Below are 20,466 nucleotides of genomic sequence, written 5' to 3'. Positions count from 1 at the left end.
AGATGGTTTGTTTTTTTCCTCCAGAATGGACATCCCAGGGTTCCTTACTCTCTCCATGGGTGTGGAATTTGCATGACCCCACCCACAGCCTCTCCCTTAACCCTTTCATTCCTTTTCCTATGATACACAGAAAACAGGAATTGATCATCAAGGAACAAGAGGTTTGGGAATAATTCCTCATGATTTATAGAGGTTGTAGTTCACCTACATCCAGAGAACCCTGTGAACCCAACCAATGGTGGATCTGCACCAAACTTGCCATGGATGATGGGATTTGCACTACCTTCACTCACTTCCAGAGATTACTGCGACCCCCACGAATAATGGACTTGGGCCAAACTTGTCACACAGACTCCCTATAACCAACAGAACCTACTGGAGATGTTTGGGGGAAATTGACGTTGACGGGAGTTATTGTTCACCTGCATCCAGAGAAACTGTGACCCCTATCAACAATGGACTGGGACCAAACTCAACACAGAGAAGCCTCATGACCATCTGAACATGCTGCAGGGGTTTGTGGGAATGAACCTTGATTTGGGGAGTTGTAGTTCACCTCTATCCAGTGATACTGTGACCCCTAGCCAATGTCACATCCAGACCAAACTTGGCACACAGTCCCGACTTAGCCAACTCTGAATACAAGCCTGCTTTGGGGGTGAATGACCTTGGACTTGAGCACTGGATTTCACCCTTATCCAGAGAGCACGGAATCCAGCCAATGATGGATCTGGATCAAACTTGGCACACAGACCCAACATGGCCAACTGTACATACAGGTGGGGTTTGGGGGTAATTGTCCTTGTCATATGAGAGTTGTAGTTCACCTGCATCAAGAGAGCACTGAACACAACTGACATCGGAGCTGGACCAAACCTTGCAAACATACCCAACATGGCCAACTTTGAATACTGATGGGGTTTGGGGTGAATGACCCATGATTTTGGGAATTGCAGTTAACCCACATTCTTATATATTTTCTAATGGGAGCGTTCATACAAAACAACAGTAAATACTATTTCTAAGAAATAGAGCTACAAATTAACAAACTGATATTACCTAACACCCAAAACAAACAATACCTTTTTCAAATAATCCGGGCATTGCTGGGTCCCCAAGCTAATTTGATAATAAATACTAAACTATACTAATAAATACTGTTCTATTTTCTCTTCTAATTAAGGATAAAAAAATGTCCCAATTCACTTTGAGTAGAGCCTGTGTTCAGTACAGTACTAAAGACATTTAGCTCTGAAAATAGACTAGCTGTAAAATGTTTTGGTTTTGCGAACTCTCTTCCAGCTCCCTCCTCACACAATTTCACTTTTAGTATCCTTTCTAATAAGTCTCCAGGTATGAGTTAATCACCTGGTGATCTGAATGAAAACAAAAGGGCAAGGTGAAGTACCCATATAATGGCTTGGCAGATGTCTATTCCGCACTTTTGCATATCTCAAAACTAAAGTAATCAGTAGAGTTAAATGAGCAATTTTGTAGACCTGCTCCTCTCAGCTCAATTGTGACCATTACCTTGGTAGAATTGTCCAAAAGTGGAAGCTTGGTCAGTCCCTGTCTTGCCTCCTTCCAGAGTTCCTTTCCATATCCACCAAAGTTCAAAGTTCGATGGCCATTCATTGCAATAATGGGCACATAATATTTAAACAAAGGAAAAAACAAATATATACACAACCATCTGTATTAGCATGTAGCTAGTGCTGGTGGGTATCTATGGTTAGAACTGTATCAAACAGAATTGTTTAGAAGGGTAAGCAAATGGACACATTGATGGGTTAAACATGAGAATGCAGGCTTTCACAATATTTTTTTATTTCTGGGGTCACAGTGGATGCAAAGAATGTGTTGGAAATGCTCACTTCACTCCTTAGAGTCCATTTTGCAGCATTTTTAGCATTTCTTTTACCCCTGGCAGAGCACAAAACAACCCTGAAAAGCAGCTTGTGGCCAACACGCCACACTTTGCTTGATCCCTGCTCTAGGTTATGAGAAGTGTCAGGAGCACGGTGTAGCATCGAAGTCAGTAGGGATGAAGAAGAGCACTGGCATTCTTTGTAACTGCACAAGGTCTCAAGAAGTGAGAGCATTATTTGTACCAGAGCTGTAAAATGAGATCCCACATGTGGCTTCCATCTTTTTTCAGCTGCTTTGTACTTACAGCATCTTCTTGGCATTGATTCTGGGTTAAGTAGCTGTTTCCTGTGTGTTTAGCTTCCCATGCCAAGACTAAGCACATTGTTTCATTGTTAAATGGGCACATAGCTGAGGACTTTGGGAATTAATGATACATGCCAGCTTTCTTTTCCATTGCATCCCATACTTCAAAGTCAACAATTAGAAGGGAAAATTAAACCTGCTTGGGAAGTTTACTTTTGAATGTTTGCAGTTCCAAAAAGTCACTTTTTCTAGCTCCACCTGAAGGGCTGCATCACTGTTATCTGTTCATTTGTAGGTGATTTCCTATTGCTCCTTAATGAGAGGGTCTGTACAACCTGTACACAGCCTCTCACTGCATCATGCCAGGATTTGGATGAATAAGGAACAGTCCGTTCTGCCACTGTTTTTGTCCTGCTTCTCCTCCAAAGTTTCTGGCATATCAGGCAAGATTCTGCCCTTCTCTTGAACCTTCAGTGCTTGCTAAATTGCTGAAAGTATTTATTTCCTCTCTTACTTTGGAGAAATATAGGAAGTGTGGGGAAAATGCCAGTTTTGTTCCTGCACCAATCTTATAAACATCGTATCTAATTTTTCTTAGCTTATCCCAATACCACACGAATTAGACTTTAAAATAATGTATGCCATCATCATAACAGGTGATCACTCGTGGCTGATATGATTGTCTTCCAAAGGTAGAGTCTTGTTGGTAGGTCCTTAAGTGACTGTGGATCCATATGTTCTTTACAATAAGGACATAGAATTACAGATAGAAGGTGGTCACAGCAAAGTTTTGTATGATGCACCTTCCTCTTGACATGTTTCTTGCTTTTGTCCTGTATTTGTGTCTCTTCAAAATCCATAGGATTGTTGGTAACAGCTAACCTCCAGTTACAACACTTGAGTGCCAGAGCTTCCCAGTATTTATGCCACAGTTTTAAAGGTTAGCTTTAACCCCACCTTTAAATTTCTTTTGTTGTCCACAAACATTTCATTTTCCGTTCTTTTGCTGAGAGTAAAGTAACTGCTTTGAGAGTCAGGGAACAGACATTCAGTCAACATGGCCAGATCAGCAAAGTTGATGGCAGAGAATCATTGCTTCAGTGCTGAGTGGTCTTTGCTTCTTCCAGAACACTGACATTTTTCCACCTGTCTTCCCAAGTGATTTGCAGGATTTTTCAAAGGCAATACTAATGGAATCATTCCAGAAGTCAAGAGTGATCCTTGTAGGTGGTCCATGTTTCTCAGGCATACAACAGAGTTGGAAAAGCAGTAGCTTGATAAACAAGCATCTTGGTATTCCTACTAATGTCCCACTCCTCAAACACTTTCTGGTGCATTCGCAGAGCTCAATCGGTGTTGTATTTTGACATCGATGTTAACTTTTGTGGAGAGGTGGCTGCCAAGGTAGCAGAAATTGTCAACATTTTCTAGCATTACACCAACTAATGGGATAACATTGTGGATGTTGTACATTGAACGGTTTGGGACCCGCCTACCTGCGTGACCGCATCTCCATATACGAACCCACACGATCCCTTCGATCATCTGGAGAGGCCCTGCTCTCGATCCCACCAGCATCGCAGGCACGATTGGTGGGGATGAGAGAGAGGGCCTTTTCGGTGGTGGCCCCTCGACTCTGGAATGCACTCCCTAAAGACATCAGACAGGCCCCAACTTTGACAGTCTTCAGAAGGAGCTTGAAGACGTGTCTGTTCCAGTGTGCCTTCCTGGAATAATGATCCCATAGCACTTTGTCCTCCAAAGCACTTTACATTTCTTTAGGTCTGCTCGTATGCCCTTCAGCAAACACCACTATCTCCTTTTCGTCTATGTCCCATCATTATTTCCATTTTAACTGTACATTTGGCCTTCCCACTGTTTTTAATTGTGTGTTGTCTTATTGATAATGTTGTATATTTTTATTGTCTATGTTTTTTTTTATTTTTAATTGCTTGTACTGTTGTTTATTGCTGTATTGTTGTATTTGGGCTCGGACTTATGTAAGCTGCACCGAGTCCCTTGGGGAGATGGTAGCGGGGTACAAATAAAGTGTTATTATTATTATTATTATTATTGACAAGACCAATTATAAAGCAACACAGAATGACATCTGTCGATTCAAAGCAAAGGTGTACAGAGAGGGGAGTGTGTGTACTTCGGGTGATCCTGAATGAGGCTCAGCCTTCTTCCGTTTAAGCTTTTCTGATTCGTTTTCTAAGGAACAGCAAAGCGTCAGCTAACCTTTTAGGTCTGGGATGCTGTAGCTACGCAGCATATGGTGGGTTTTTCACTGAGGCTCACAGTTTGATTGCTCTTCTGTAAAAGGTCAGGGAATAAGAGAATATCAAGAGATGCATCAGTTTATTTTAGGGTAGCTTTCTCTATCCTTTCAGTTAATCTTTTTTATTGTAATGAAAGGTCGTCTTTGAAAGCTTCACTGCAAGGTTGTTCTTCTGATGCTAAAGGGATGGGACAAGGAATCTATGTTTGTCATTCCTAAGCAGGCATGTTGCTTTTCTTGTGTCTGTCCTTGTGATACAACAAACGTAATTGTCATAGTAAATTTTATTTGCTTAGTATGTTTTGGTGCCACAGTTCCTTCCAAGTAATGATGGATAAACCTGTCTACTGTGTCCAGAAATGATTGTGAGAAATTAGATTAATTCCTTGGATATCAGCTGGCCATCTACAGATCTAATTTGGATTCACAATTGAACCTTATAGTCTTGGCACATGATGACAACATAATTGCCTTGTGCCAAAACCTAATGGCCTTAGTCTCTGCTGTGATGTTCCTGGAATCCATTTGGGGCTTTGTGTGATTAGTGACAATGGCTGCAAGCCTTAATAGGCTTAATTAAAATCAGTGAAGCTTTTTCGGGTGTCTGGGTTAACCTATGGGGTGAGGATAAGAACGTATTTCTGATCCCACAGAAACTAATATCTTAGTTCTCATTATGTGCAGTCATGGTATTTTAACATTGCAATTAATGGGCCTTTGGTATGCCTATTGTGTACATAGAATATGCTGGAAAAATCTGAGCCAAAGTAGGACTTTCTGTACTTATTGTAGACACCACTGGTTTATGTGTGCTTATTTTTAATAATCACCATCATGGCTATTCTAGTCTTATTTATTTCATTGTTTATTATGTGAGAGGTAAATTGTAGGGGTGATAAGGAAATACGAAGTATATACTCAGTTTTATCATATTTATTTACTGTATCATTATAAGTGTTTTATTTTAACTTACTACATAAGAGTGTAATCAAGTCTTACCAAGCCTTGCTGTTTGGTTTGGTATTTATTATAATAAATACAAATACAGTAATTTTACTTGTTGTTTGGTTTGGTATTGATTATAATAAGTACAAATACAAATACAGTAATTTTATTGATTAGCCTAAGGGCTAATCAATAAAATTACTGTATTTGTATTTATTATAAGGTACATTGATTTCCCTATGTCTTATAAGTCTCCAATTAATATGTGATAAAAGCAGAAAGAAAAGCAGAAGTAAATGCTGAAATTAAATCCATATTGCCACTACCATCATTTTTGGCTTATGTCTTGTATTCAGATGAGACGTCAGTTGTTTCATAGAATAATAGAGCTGGAAGAAAACACATGGACCATCTAGTCCAGGGGTCCTCAAACTAAGGTCCGGGGGCTGGATACGGCCCTCCAAGGTCATTTACCCAGCCCTCACTCAGGGTCAACCTAAGTCTGAAACAACTTGAAAGCACACAACAACAACAACAACAACAACAACAACAATCCTATCTCATCAGCCAAAAGCAGGCCCACACTTCCCATTGAAATACTAATAAATTTATATTTGTTAAAAAATGTTCTTCATGTTAATTATTCGATAGTTTTTACGTGGTTTTTTTTGCACTACAAATAAGATATGTGCAGTGTGCATAGGAATTCATGTTTTCCCCCCCAAATTATAATCCAGCCCTCCAACAGTTTGCAGGACTGTGACCTGACCCTCTGTTTAAAAAGTTTGAGGACCCAGATCTAGTCTAACCCCTTGCCATGCATGAAAAGCACAATCACCCCTGACAGATTGCCATCCAGCTTCTGTTTTAAAGCTTCCAAAGAATGAGCTTGTACCACACCCGAGGCAATAAGTTTCACTGTTGAACAACATAGTCAGGAAGTTCTTCCTATTGTTCAGGTGAAATCTCCTTTCCTGTAATTTGGACCCATGGTTCCCAGTTCTAGTCTCCAGGGCCATAGAAAACAAGCCTGCTCCCCTTTCCTTATGACAACTTAGTTTGAACTGTAGTTTGAACTGCTATAAGCACACATCACGAAAACATTGAGTGTCAAGAAGCCAAACAAGAGAATTCATGTAGCAGACTAAAGTGTAGTAATAGTACCAATTGAGCTAGTTTATATGCATGGATTGAACAGAAAACTTAATTTCTGGCTTGGTGATTAGATAAGGATTATTGTTCCCATACTGAAGATAAAAGCTGATGCTAAAAGAATAGAGAAAATTGACTGAGAAAACTGAACTATATGGGCTTCCTAGCTGACATCTGTGCCCTGAAGTTCTGGGATACAGTGGCATGCACAATGTTTCATTGTACATATAGCAATGGCTCTACTGTCCACTAGCCATGAGCTGGGCATCCATTTGTGCACTAGCTGCAAATATCCACAAGAATGTCTGCAGCCAAGTAACCTGTTAAAGCTGATAGTACTTCCTTTCAGCTCCCTGCCACTGTCCAAGGTCCTGAACATTATAAAGGTTGCTGGGCAGAGCCAGACAAAAATGAACTTAATTAGACAGGAACTGTATATTGACAGGATTTCTTTGCAATATATGCCAGCAGTTGTATTCAGTGTGTGTAAAGAAGTAGTATTGCACAGCATGTCGCCTTATTCTATGACAAATAATTAAGGAGGGCATAATCCCGTACAACCTCACTATCCACTTAAAAGTAATTGGTGGGTTGTCTTTGTTTACATGTCAGTGTGCATGCTTGTTTTAAGTCAGGACAGCAGTGAAAGAAGTTAACTGCTTCTCTGCTTTTCACTCTATTTTTGAACATCTGCTTATTAGTCTGAGTGCTTACCCATTCAAGGGCCAACCGTTTTCCATTTATTGTTTTTTTGGTAAACATAAACATCCTTTCTTTGTGGAAGAGTGGAAAAGTCATTATGCTTAATGATAGTCACAATGTTTTAGGAGAGCAGTGCATTTGCCATCTTCCATGAAATGGCAAGGGTCATGAATAATTCATTATTTGAAAATGAAATTGCATTTTGGAGCTGTTAATGCCGATTTTATGCAAAAAGGATAATAAACTTAAATACAGTGTAATGCCCTCTAATGGGGTCCTGTTCAGTCTTACCCCCACATTAATTCAAAATAAAACAGGATGATTAATGTTTGCAGAGCAATCAAAGATATTCTACCAGCTCCAGCAGAGCATTTTCTGCAGTGGCAGACTACTTGTGTTATAAAGTCAGATAAATTATTCATACTTGAATGTATCAAGTGAGACAACTACAGAGCATTCTTACTATTTATTATTATTTTTAAAAATTTCTCCAGAAAAGAAAAAAAATACCCCACCCCAACTAAGCAGACAGACCAGTCAACTCTATTCAAATTTACCCATATTTCTGATAAATTGATAAATTGGTACCAAATTCATCATCTCCCATATACTGTTAAAAGACACACAGAATGCATAAGATAGCTAACAGCATTCTTTTTCATCTGCTGGTGCATTCCAATATCTAAAGTTTTACTTTTGTAGGGTTGTGGTCTATACGCTGAAGACCAAAACATTTTTGTGGCAGAATTATTTAATAGGAATTGTATTTTTTCAAGGAGAACTTAACTGTAAAGAATAAATTTCACATAGATAGTTCATGGAAACCATGCATTTCTTTCATCACTGTTTGCTTTTGTACCATTTTGGTAAAGCTATTTCATTATGCAAGCCAAATATTTGTTTAAATGTACTGTGCACTTAGTACAAATGTACTAATGCCCTTTTTATGAGCATTAGAATCATAAAAAGGGAGAAATTACTGTAATAGCGGATATGGAAAGACAGCTACAACACTGGTCCATTAGAAGCTGTAAAACCTATGACTTACCTCTTTCTCCTCCTTTCCCATCTTATGGAGAGTAGTATTCAGAGGGCTCTAGTAGCCCATCTAGTAGCCCATACAGGGCATCTTCCACACTAGAACCTAAGCTTACATTAGCATATTGCCATACCGTTGATATTTGCGGAGTAGATTTTCATATTGCTTTTATTCATTTATGTAATTTAGTCATGTGATGGTTGTAGTTCTTCCTTGATGATTTCAAGGCATTGTCTATTCAAAAGGACCAGCGTTCCATTCTGTGACCACACTGGCAGTGCAGAATTTGTTGTTTTATTTCTATTGAGGGAAATGGAGAGATGTACTTCAAAAATGATTTGGTTGGTTTTGTACACTGTGTATCATAAACTGAGGATTCAAAGCACACAGTAGGTACTTAGGTAGCAAAAGGCATTGAGCCAATCCTGGTTGTGATAAAACTGCCGTATTTTCGGGTGTATAAGACTACTTTTTAACCCAAGAAAATATTCTCAATGGTCAGGGGTCGTCTTATACACCGGGAGTAGACTTATATGCTGGGAGCAGTCATATGCTAGGAGCAGTCTTATACGCTGGGAGTCGTCTTATACACTGAGAGTAGTCTTAGAGAGCGGGTGCTGAAACCTCCAATCTGGATTGGAGAATCTGTGGTTGCTGCATATGGTGGGGAGAGCTAAAAAATGGCAATGTCCGCGTCCCTGCCGTATGCAGCGACTGTATGAAAGCATTAAGGGCGACACTACAAGTATGGTAGAAGAAAATCCATTCATCGGGATTCATGGACTTAATGCGGTCCCGATGGTGAGGTGAAGGGGTGCCCGGGGTAAAGTGTACATGAAGGGCAGAGCAAGCTGCAGACGTCCGGGGCACCCATGGTATGGAAAAAAGAGATAGAGGGCTCTGCGCTCAGAAAAACACACCTCTTTTACCTCTCTGGCCCACCCTTGTATCCTATTAACATACCTCCTCCTCTGCCTCTCAGATATCGCCCCTGAAGACTGCAGTGAAGCAGTGCAGGTGCATATGTGCGAGATCTGAGAGGCAGAGAAGGAGGTACAGTAATAGGAAAATTACCAAATTGAAATCAAATCTGATGTTTTGGTGTGCGTGGGAAGAGGGATAGTCTTATATGTCGAGTATATCCCAAACTCTATATTTTAACTGGAAAAGTTGGGGGTCGTCTTATACACCCAGTTGGCTTATATGCCAGAATATACAGTATTCAGTTGTCTTGAACATATATGCTTGCTAGATAAGTTAATATGTGAACTTGAATCTACCAACATTAGCAAACCCATGCCTTTTTCCTTTCTGAAAGTTTTTGGCATAATATTAGAATTTGACAGTAAGAGACATCTGTCAGATTCTTTCAAGTTGTATGATCTGCTTGTTTAGGACTAATGTATTGAATAACAACACATCTCAGTGCTTCCTTCTACCTCCTTGAGTTTTGGTCTGCTGTTGTTGTGAAAAGTGTAATTCTGCTTCCCCCCCCCCCTCCCCGGTAACACACCTTATCTGGCCTCTGGCTGACAAGAACAGGTCAGACTTTTAACTACTGTAAATTTATTCAACCCTGCATCAAAGTTTGCTGCTATTCAACTCATGGAAATAAAGTAAACCTGTACTTGGACAGAGCTAGAGAAAGTTCCTTTTTTGAGTAGTTTACAAGATTTCCCCCAACAAAGAGTTTGGGAGATATAGTACAAAAGAAAGAAACATTTCCAAACTCCTTGAAATGGAGAGCTATTCTTGTTTCCCTCTTTCACATAAACAAGGATGGAGTTATAGCATTCCCAATGCTCTTTAACATAAAGGGTTAAAATGTTGGAGCTGGGGATCATTTAGAAGCCGAACTTGGGAAGTTACCTTTTACGACAACAATTTACAGAATCTACAGGAAAGATTCTTATGGTTCTTTTCACTGCTGCAGTAAAGCACATACACCACTGCTTTAATGCAATTTCACTACTTACATCCATAATATAAATAGTTTTTGCAACATACCAGGATTGCAGATGTCATTATCTTTCCCATTCCCCTAGGGATCTAAATACAGAGTATTGGGCAATTGTTCAGTGTAGTTATTCAGTGGAGAATTAATTCTGTTCAAACTTACATTCCAATTAAAATGATGTCTTCCATTTCATACTTTAAAATTAGACTTACTTATATGCATTTAACAATAGTATTTTAGCGGAAGGAAAACTAACAGGTGAGAAAACTAGGACTGGAATCTTATTTTATACACGCCAATTCCATTTAGCTGGGAATGCTGCTATAGAAACAACAGATAGAGATTTTAGGCTAAAATGGCTCTCTGAGGCTACATTGAGAAATGGTACGGAAGAGCCAAACATGTTGATTTTTAAATTTTTGTTTGCCCTACAATGTGTACGGTTGGGCAAGTGAAGAAGCAGTGTGTTCAAAGCTCAGAGGAAGGTCACTTAACACTAAAGAATGTTAGGTTCTTGTGGGTTTTTTCAGGCTATAGAGCCATGTTCTAGAGGCATTTCTCCTGACGTTTCGCCTGCATCTATGGCAAGCATCCTCAGAGGTTGTGAGGTCTGTTGGAAGTAGGAAAAATGGGTTTATATATCTGTGGAATGGCTGGGGTGGGGCAAGGAGCTCTTCCCTGCTGCAGTTAGGTGTGAATGTTTAGCTGATCACCTTCATTAGCATTTGAAGGCCTGCCTGAGCCTAGGAAAATCTGTTGCTGGGAGGTGTTAATCTGTGCCTGGTTTTTTCCTCTCTGTTGTTTAGCTGTTATAATTTTAGAGTTTTTTAATACTGGTAGCCAGATTTTGTTCATTTTCATTTTGTTCTCAAATAATATGCTGTGTTCCTGCCATACATCAAGGGAACCACTGACCGCATAGGGAAACTGATGAGGAAACACAACATACAAACAATCTACAAACCCACCAAGAAAATCCAACAAATGCTACGTTCAGCAAAGGACAAGAGGGATCCTCTCACCTCTGCAGGAGTCTACCGTATACCATGCAGCTGTGGACAAGTCTACATAGGGACCACCAAACGCAGCGCCCAGACACGCATCAAGGAACATGAAAGGCACTGCAGACTACATCAACCAGAGAAGTCAGCCATAGCAGAGCACCTGATGAACCAGCCTGGACACAGCATATTATTTGAGAACACAGAAATGCTGGACCACACCAACAACCACCATGTCAGACTACACAGAGAAGCCATTGAAATACACAAGCATGTGGACAATTTCAACAGAAAGGAAGAGACCATGAAAATGAACAAAATCTGGCTACCAGTATTTAAAAACTCTAAAATTATAACAGCTAAACAACAGAGAGGAAAAAACCAGGCACAGATTAACACCTCCCAGCAACAGATTTTCCCAGGCTCAGACAGGCCTTCAAATGCTAATGAAGGTGATCAGCTAAACATTCACACCTAACTGCAGCAGGGAAGAGCTCCTTGCCCCACCCCAGCCATTCCACAGATATATAAACCCATTTTTCCTACTTCCAACAGACCTCACAACCTCTGAGGATGCTTGCCATAGATGCAGGCGAAACGTCAGGAGAAATGCCTCTAGAACATGGCTCTATAGCCCGAAAAAACCCACAAGAACCTAGTGATTCCAGCCATGAAAGCCTTCGACAGTACACTAAAGAATGTTGCTTTCTCTCAGACTAACTCACTGCTACTTGGATTGTGGGGTGAATGTTTTGTCATATTTTTGCTGAATTTTGGAGAATCCCTTTTAAGATGAGTTGTGTGTCTCTTGCAATTAAAATCTCCAAGGGAAACAATTATGCCTAGACTATAAATGTAAACAAACACATGTATCCGTTATGACAGTACACTTATTTTAATATATGAGCACTGAGTTATTTCGTGGAAACTTTTGTGATCATTTTAGCAATGTATGTCCTGCATCAGGTTTTATTTATTTGCATCTTTATTTATTTAATGTATATACCACTTTTCTTCCAAGATGAGACTGAAGGTGACTATCAGTGGATCAGTCAGGAGCCCGCAGGACTGCTGACCGACAGGTCAGCGGTTCGAATCTAGGGAGAGTGGGTTGAGCTCCCTCTGTCAGCTCCAGCTTTCCATGCGGGAACATGAGAGAAGCCCCCCACAAGGATGGTAAAACATCAAACATTTGGGCATCCCCTCAGCAATGTCCTTGCAGCCAATTCTCTCACACTAGAAGCAACTTGCAGTTTCTCAAGTCACTCCTGACCTGACACAGAAAAAAAAATCAATGAAAGGATTTTTACCACAGACAAGCTATTGGCATTGAACTAATTTTATATACAGTAGTATTTTGCAACCAAGAAGTAACTTCAACAACAAAAGCAGGATGATAAAAGCAGCAACTGCTGTAATTACTGCTTTGTGCAGTGGTTAAGAAGTACAGGGGTCTTGGGAATGAAGCCAAAGTGATGAGAGAAGTAAAGCACCCACCAGTTCCTAGTTTCTTTCTTTATACAAATGTGGAGGTCAAAAGGCACCTGCAGTTAAAGTTTGGAGAATTAGAGGGATATTGAATCTTGTCTTGGCACACTGCTCATTATTTCAGTTATTTTTATTCCACTCTACTGACACTATAAAGTCGTTTAGATGGGCAGGGAGTAATGAGGGGTCAGGGAGAAGGAAGCGAAAGGAACAAAATAATTATTCCCTGAAACTGTGTATTTCCTCCTTTTCCTTATATCCTGCTAATAGCGATCCTATGAAATTGGTAGGAAGCTTGTCTGGGAATAGTAATTGATGGTGCAAGGAAAATAACTTGTGATTTTGGTGGGGTGAAGTAGCTTCCAGTCTGCCCTTGCAAGTGTCACTTTTCCTATATACTTACAATTTGCTTTGGGAATATAACATCTGTTGAATTTGTGAGTACTTTTACCCTAGGTTTTACTTCTGCTCACACTAAATGTACATTCATTTGTGGACTGCAGACTTTTTTTCTTGAACCCTCAGATATAATTCTAACCTGTTTTTGTTTTTGGGTGCATTTGAGTCATTTCCAATTTGTGGCAGTCTTAAGGAGAACCAATCACAGGGTTTTTTGGGGTTGAGAGTGCGTGATTTACCCAAGGTCACCCAGTGTATTTCCATAACCAAGCTGGAATTCATACCCTTGTCCCCATAGTTGTAGTCCAATGCTCAAACCAATACATCATGTTGGGTCACTAGTTGTAACAGCCTGCTCCAATTTTGGGTCCTTCAAATGTGTTTGACTACATTTTCAAATTGTTAGCCATTTGAGTGATAGTTCAACAGGTTGGGAAGGTATTTTACAGTGTAAATATATTATAGTTATTATCCTACTTTTTATCTCTTGATTGAGACAGAAAGTGGCAGTTTTTGTTGTACATGCTAAGCAATACCATTTCCCCTCCCCCTTTCTTTTTCAGTATTCAGATGCCAAAAAACAGTGCTGGTACTTTGAGGGGGTGTATCCTACATATTATGTGTAAGTGATTCTCTTTTTCTCTCTATGTTCATGTGATCATATATGAATGTGTATTTGTATGACACGCTGACAGACAGATTGTACATTCCAAGGCAGCATATTCCACTGTTGAACAGCTTTTACTGTCAATATTTACCCAAACTGGACAGAATACCAGAGAAAAAGACTAAAGAAAATCAAGGTAAACTAGCAAAATCATTTTTGAAGTAATGGACAATCTTAAAATCAAAGATGTCTGGAGATACAAATACAGTCAAGCAAAGGAACACCCCTTCCCCCCAAAAAGACAGGTCATTTTTTTTTTAGGATTGACATGTTTTTTGATATCTAAATCTATAAGTCATAAAATCAAAAGTATAAAAACTCCACATAGAATGATTTCGGATCTTAAAGCCTGTTTCTCTAGTGTTGTTCAATGGAAAAGAAACATTCATAGAATCATAGAGTTGGAAAAGACCACATGGACCGTCTAATCCAACCCCCTGCCATGCAGGAAAAATACAATCAAAGTACCCCTGAAAGCTGGCCATCCAGCCTCTGTTCAAAAGCCTCCAAAGAAGGAGCTTCCACCACGCACTGAAGCAGTGAATTTCACTGTTGAACAACATAGTCAGGAAGTTCTTCCTAATATTAAATTAGAATTTCCTTTGTTGTAATTTGAACCCATTGCTCCAAGTCTTAGTCTCCACGGCAGCAGAAAACAAGCCTGCTCCCTCTTCTGGAGGGGCCGAAGGTTTAGCACAGCTGGTAAATCATCAGCAATTATAAGATCTATTAACCAAAAGGTTGCAAGTTCGAAGCCCCAGGTTGGCGTGAACTGCCAACTGTCAGTCCCAGTTCATTGTTTACTTAAGCAATTCGAAAATAGCTTTAGTTGTGATTAGAGAAATTAGGTACCGCTAAAAAGCGGGGAGGTGTTTTACGACACCATAAAGAAAGAAGATCAGAAAATGCTGGGCGACCAAAAGGAAGGAGGAAGTCTTGATGGCTCTTTGTCATAAAGGATAGAGCAACAGCACCCCCTGGGCTCAAGCACAACCTTCCATGGCACTTCCTTCTGTTCTGTCGGTCTGTGTATTGTCTATACAAAGCGGCATTGAATGTTTGCCGTGTATGTGTACTATGATCTGCCCTGAGTCCCCTTCAGGGTGAGAACGGCAGTATATAAATAAAGTGTTGTTATTATTATTATTATTATTATTATTATTATTATTATTATTCCTTATGACATCCTTCCACATATTTATGCATGGCTATCTTATCTCCTCCCAGCCTTTTCTTCTGCAAGCTAAACAGACCCAACTCTTTAAGCCACTCCTCATAGGTCATGGTTTCCAGACTTTTGATTATTTGAGTTGCCCTCCTCTGGACATGTTACAGCTTGTCAATATCTCTCTTGAATTGTGGTGCCCAGAATTTGATACAGTATTTCAGGTGAGGTCTGACCAAAGCAGAATAGAGGGGTACCATGACTTCAATGATATTCTAAGACTACTCCTTTCGATGTAGCCCAAAATCCCATTGGCTTTTTTAGCTGTTGCATCACATTGTTGGCTCATGTTTAACGTGTTGTCCACTAAGGCTCCAAGATCTTTTTCACATGGACTGTTGTCAAGCCAGGTGTCACCCATCCTGTATCTTTGCATAGAGGACAAAAAGAACCCAATATTTCAGCAATAAATTGGGTTTTCAGGTTGTTCATACGATTAAATGTTATTTCATGATAATTATGGTAAAATATGGAAGGAGATAAAAAAAAGATCTGCAAAAGTGGAATAGTTTACAACTGTCACCTATGGACAGAATTTCAGTAATCAAGATGAATCTGTTACCTAAAATGTTCTTTTTGTTTCAATCATTACCAACTTTAGTGAATGACATCATATTTAAACAATGGCAAAAAGACTTGTCAACTTTTATCTGGCAAGGCAAGAGACCCGAACTGATGGGTTAATTTAAATACGATATTTCCTTCGCCTCCTCATCATATATGTGTTTGTTCCATCAAGGTTTCAATTTTGCTTCATGGCAGGAAAGACTTTGTCGTAACATTCTTTGACATTCACTGATTATATATTCTATGCCATCATAACAGGGTTCTTGTTCTGCCTCTGCCTACACACATTCATAACAAGATCCCATCTTTCCCTTTAGCATAAGGTTTTACGCCTTCATTGGCAGAACCTTGTCTGCTAATAGATCAGTCCTGTTCTTATAGCAGGGATTAAATAAAGGGGAAAATTGTAATGTGCTGGATGAATAATCAGATCAAACAAACACAGTTTTTCTGAATGAATGAATCCGCCAGATTTGTCAATGCCGGATGTGTTCCCAGTGGAGCTTCTGCCTTAACTTACATGGCCTATTTTTCTGTTCAAAATTAATGAATTCATGTTCCACTCCATCAATGAGATGAATTGGACTTGTATGGGACTCACACCCATGTACCGAGATATAGACAGATGATAGATTGTGTTGAGCATCACATGAAAGAGCAGATTGTTTATGGGCATCCTTCTTGACAATAGCAATTAAGGATCTAAGTTTGTGGACATCTTCCCTCATGTGGTCTTTACAATGACTGTCTAATGACTGCTTGATAGAGGGAAAATCTAGTCAACATGATGGACTGCATTATTAAAAGATACAGTGGGATTGATTTCTATTCTTGAGATTATAAGTCTCATTTTTCATCAATGTCTTGATCTTGATACATTTCCTTCATCATCATACATTTTGCACAATTCAATTTTAAAGTTTAAATAACCATTGTTTATAGCAGGAGAGGGAAGGAGGGACTCCAGCATTGGCCAAAGTTGGGATGTCAAGTTCCTTGAGCTAAGATATGAAACTGCATATTGATGGTGTTGGATAAATATATATTTATTTCTTTTGTCGACTTAATAAAGATTCCCCCTCCCCCTTGTACTTCTGTTACGTCTTCCCAGTAACATAACGGGACATGATGTTCTCCAACTCATTAAACACATTATGCTATTGGCCGTTGTTCAATGCTGCCCTATTATACTGGAAAAAGAAATGAAGTATTATCAGGATGTCTGTTCTGCATTTGTTCTTGGGAAATGAGTACATCTGAAGTACATAGAGTTGTTCTTGCACATTTCTCTTTTTGTTTGGAGAGGCAGTGTGGATTATGCTTAGTATGTAAGACTTGGGCTTGGTGGCTGAACAAAAGGAGAGATGTACAAGATCTAGTCCAGTGGTTCTCAACCTGGGGTCCCCAGATGTTTTGGCCTACAACTCCCAGAAATCCCAGTTTACCAGCTGGTAGGATTTCTGGGAGTTGAAGGCCAAAAACATTTGGGGACCCCAGGTTGAGAACCACTGATCTAGTCATTTGGTCTGATGTTGCTTGACATTAGAGGGTAGTCAAGAAGAAAAAGGTTACATATGGGGAAGATACCCAAGCTAGGACAGGCTTGGGCAGTTGGATCCGGCCTGAGACTCCATCCTCTCCTACCTCTCCTGCTGACTGAGGTCATGTTTACACAGATTACTTAGGCTGATGTAGATAACTCAAATCAGCCTTGTGGTAGCCAAAGACCATATAAGTCTAATCTAGGATAACATGGGCAAGTCTTGCTCCATATTAGTCCATCTCCGGTCTTTGGGAATAGTTGAGCTAGTTCCTAAATAGAACAGGCTGCAATTCTCCCTGCTGCCATCCCATGTTTCAGGGGCTCAGGAGGCCTAGGGACACCGCATGGAATCCCCCCCCCCCCAAATGTCACGATGGTCTCTGGCTATGACACAGATCCTATCTATTCTTTCTTGCATCCTTGCATGCTGTAAAGTTGTCTAATGTGGAGAGGAATGCTGAAAAGGGAGGGGTCCTCCTCTCTTGGCTCTCTTGGTGCCCCATCTCCCCGACTGACATGGGAGTCCCAGTGGGAGACATATTTAGGGCTGATATAGCATCCAGCACTCCAAGTCAGCCCCAGATTTTGGATCTGTGTTGATTTTACCTGAATGTGAATGTCTTTTGCACTATGAACTCAGTGTGTAGTAATTGCAGTAATCTAAGACAAAAGGAAGTGGGCAAAGGGAAAAGGAAATTGGCATTTTAACAGCAGATGAAAAAGTAAGATGACAGACAATTGATTGGTATTGTTCCTGAAAAATTGGAGGATTTATGAAGCGTGTAATTCACAGGATGAATTTGGGCCCATCTCTCTCTCTTAGCCTGACTACCTCATAAAATTGTTGGGGGGCTAAAATGGGACAGGAGAGCTTTGATCGTATTGGTTGAAAAGTGAAGAAAAATTCAATCAAGGGGGAGGAGGGGTGCTGATCACCACTGTCATCAGCATTTATAGTTAAAGTGAAGAGGGTAAACTAGACAGTTCTAAGAAATGTACTCAGCTAGTTCTTGTACTTTGCAGCTTGAAGCAACAGGTGATGATCTGAGATTGGGATACAGCTCTGAGCCAACTAGCCTTGTGTTTGCTCAGCTGTCAGAGCCCTCCCCGGAAACAAGAAAAACTAGGTTGTGCAACATCAGCATCTGTAAATTGACAGGCCTTGACTATGTTTGCAAATTGACTACATTTGCAAAAAAAGTATACTTGCCAAACAAAAGTTATAAACTTTTGCACTAGCGTTTGTATTTGCAGTACAGCCAGTCCTCAAGTTACAAACAAGATAGTTTCCGTAGGTTTGTTCTTTTTTTTTTTTTTTTTTTAAATTTTTATTGATTTATCACATTTATTACATACTATTGCATTTTGTACATCAACCTCTTTAACATGTTGTTTTGTTGTTTTGCTTTGACAATTCCCCTCCTTTTCTCTTTTTTTTTCCTTTTTTTTTTCTTCCCCGCCACAGTGCTCCCCTCCACCCGTCTCAAGCCACCATTCTTACATTTCATCTGTCCAAAATTTCATTTCTTCTTGTGACGGTAATTTTCCTTCCTTATTTTTTAATCCATTTACCACAAATCTTCCCCATACAGCATCAAAATCGCTTTGTTTCCATATACCTTTTTTAACCTTTAATATACATGTCAATTTATCATTTATTGCTATTTTCCATGCTTCTTTATACCACTCCTCTATTTGTATATTCATTTCTTTTTTCCAATTCCTTGCTATAAGCAGTCTTGCTATAGTTAATAAGTTTGTTATCGCTTCTTTATCCTCCTTTTTCAATTGCTTATTGTTATATAATGATAGTAAGGCTATACAAGGACTTTTATCTATTTTCATATTCATTATAATTTCTATTTCTCTAAATACTTTCTCCCAAAAATTATTTACATATTTACATTGCCACCACATGTGTATATATGTTCCTGGTTCTTGACATCCTCTCCAACAATTTACTGAGTTATTTTTATTCATATATGCTATTCTTACCGGTGTTAAGTACCACTTCCATATTAACTTGTAATAATTTTCTTTAACTCGTATCGATAAATTTTTTAAATGTCTTTGTCCCCATAGTTGTCGCCACTCTATTTCACTTATTTTTATCCCTAAATCCTCTTCCCAAATCTCTTTAAGGGTGCACTTTTTTGTTTTTTCATCCTTCATTTCAATTAGTATCTTATAGATTTTGCTAATTATACCTCTCAAGTTTTCATGTTCTTCTACAGCCCTTCCCTTCTGTATTATTTGTTCGAATTGATTGAGTTGGCTTCCATTTCTATTATTTTTTTTCCAGTTCATTAACCATTGTTCTAATTGTATACAATGAAACCATGACAATTTTATTTCTTTAAACTCTTCCAACATCATTTCCCTCTTCATTTCCACCTTCATCCAATCCCCTATCCTATCTAAATTTATTTCCCTTGCCTTTTTATCCATTGCTTTTTTTAAATTTTTTGGGAATTTCTTTTCCATCACTATTGGGGTTAAAATTGATCCTTCCTTTATTAACCTCCCCTTATATTTATTCCATACTTTCAGTATGTTATTCAGCATTGGGTTTCTAATTTCCCTCATTTCTTTTCTAGTAAACTGTTTAAAAAATATATTCCAAATTTCATCTTCCACTTTTCCTGAATCATTACTAAGCCAATCTATTCCCTCTTTTTTGACCATTCCTTCTATAACCAAACTTAATCTACTTGCTTCATAATATTTTTTTATATTAGGTAGCGCTAGTCCACCCTCCTTTTGCGATCTATACCATAACTGTTTATTTAGTCTGTTCCTTTTACTTCCATTACAGTACTTATTAATCATTTGTTGCCATCTAGTTAGTTCTTCTTCTGTAATTTGAAGTGGTAGCATCCTAAATATAAAATTTATTTTTGGAAGTATTTTCATTTTTACTAATGCTATTCTTCCAAACCAGGATAAGTGTATACCTTCGTACTCTATTAACTTTTTCTGAACTTCTTTTCTTAAAGTTACTACATTTACTTCCTCTACATTTAGGTTTGTTCTTAAGTTAGTTTGTAAGTCAGAACAGGTACATTTAAAAATGTAACTCCAGCCACACATACACATGTATTTATAAGCTTTGGATGGCATAGGGAAGGGTTAACACCCCTGTGGTGTTTGTTTTGCTGTCTGTGCCTCTGTTTAAAAGATTTCACCTCGCTTTCTGTCCCTGTGATAATTGGATTTTGAATCATTAAGATTGTTGTGAAACAAGGATTGGTGAGAAAGCTTCAGTGGAAATACTTTTCCCATGATAATTCTTCCAGGAGTGAATTTCTCTTCCGAGGGGTAGATTTCT

General features: G+C 39.1%; 1 protein-coding gene across 1 annotated transcript in view; it reads left to right on the top strand.

Annotated features, from left to right (window-relative positions):
* VOPP1 (VOPP1 WW domain binding protein) overlaps positions 1–20,466 on the top strand; it is a 59,045-nt gene that overhangs the window by 25,600 nt on the left and 12,979 nt on the right. The window contains exon 2 of the mRNA XM_060781562.2: positions 13,700–13,758. Coding sequence (XP_060637545.1) covers positions 13,700–13,758 — 59 coding nt within the window. The remainder of the gene's footprint in view (positions 1–13,699; positions 13,759–20,466) is intronic.

The sequence above is a fragment of the Anolis sagrei genome, chromosome 6 (genome assembly GCF_037176765.1).
Source record: "Anolis sagrei isolate rAnoSag1 chromosome 6, rAnoSag1.mat, whole genome shotgun sequence".
NCBI lineage: Eukaryota > Metazoa > Chordata > Lepidosauria > Squamata > Dactyloidae > Anolis > Anolis sagrei.
This window is presented reverse-complemented; position numbering and strand designations above follow the sequence as displayed.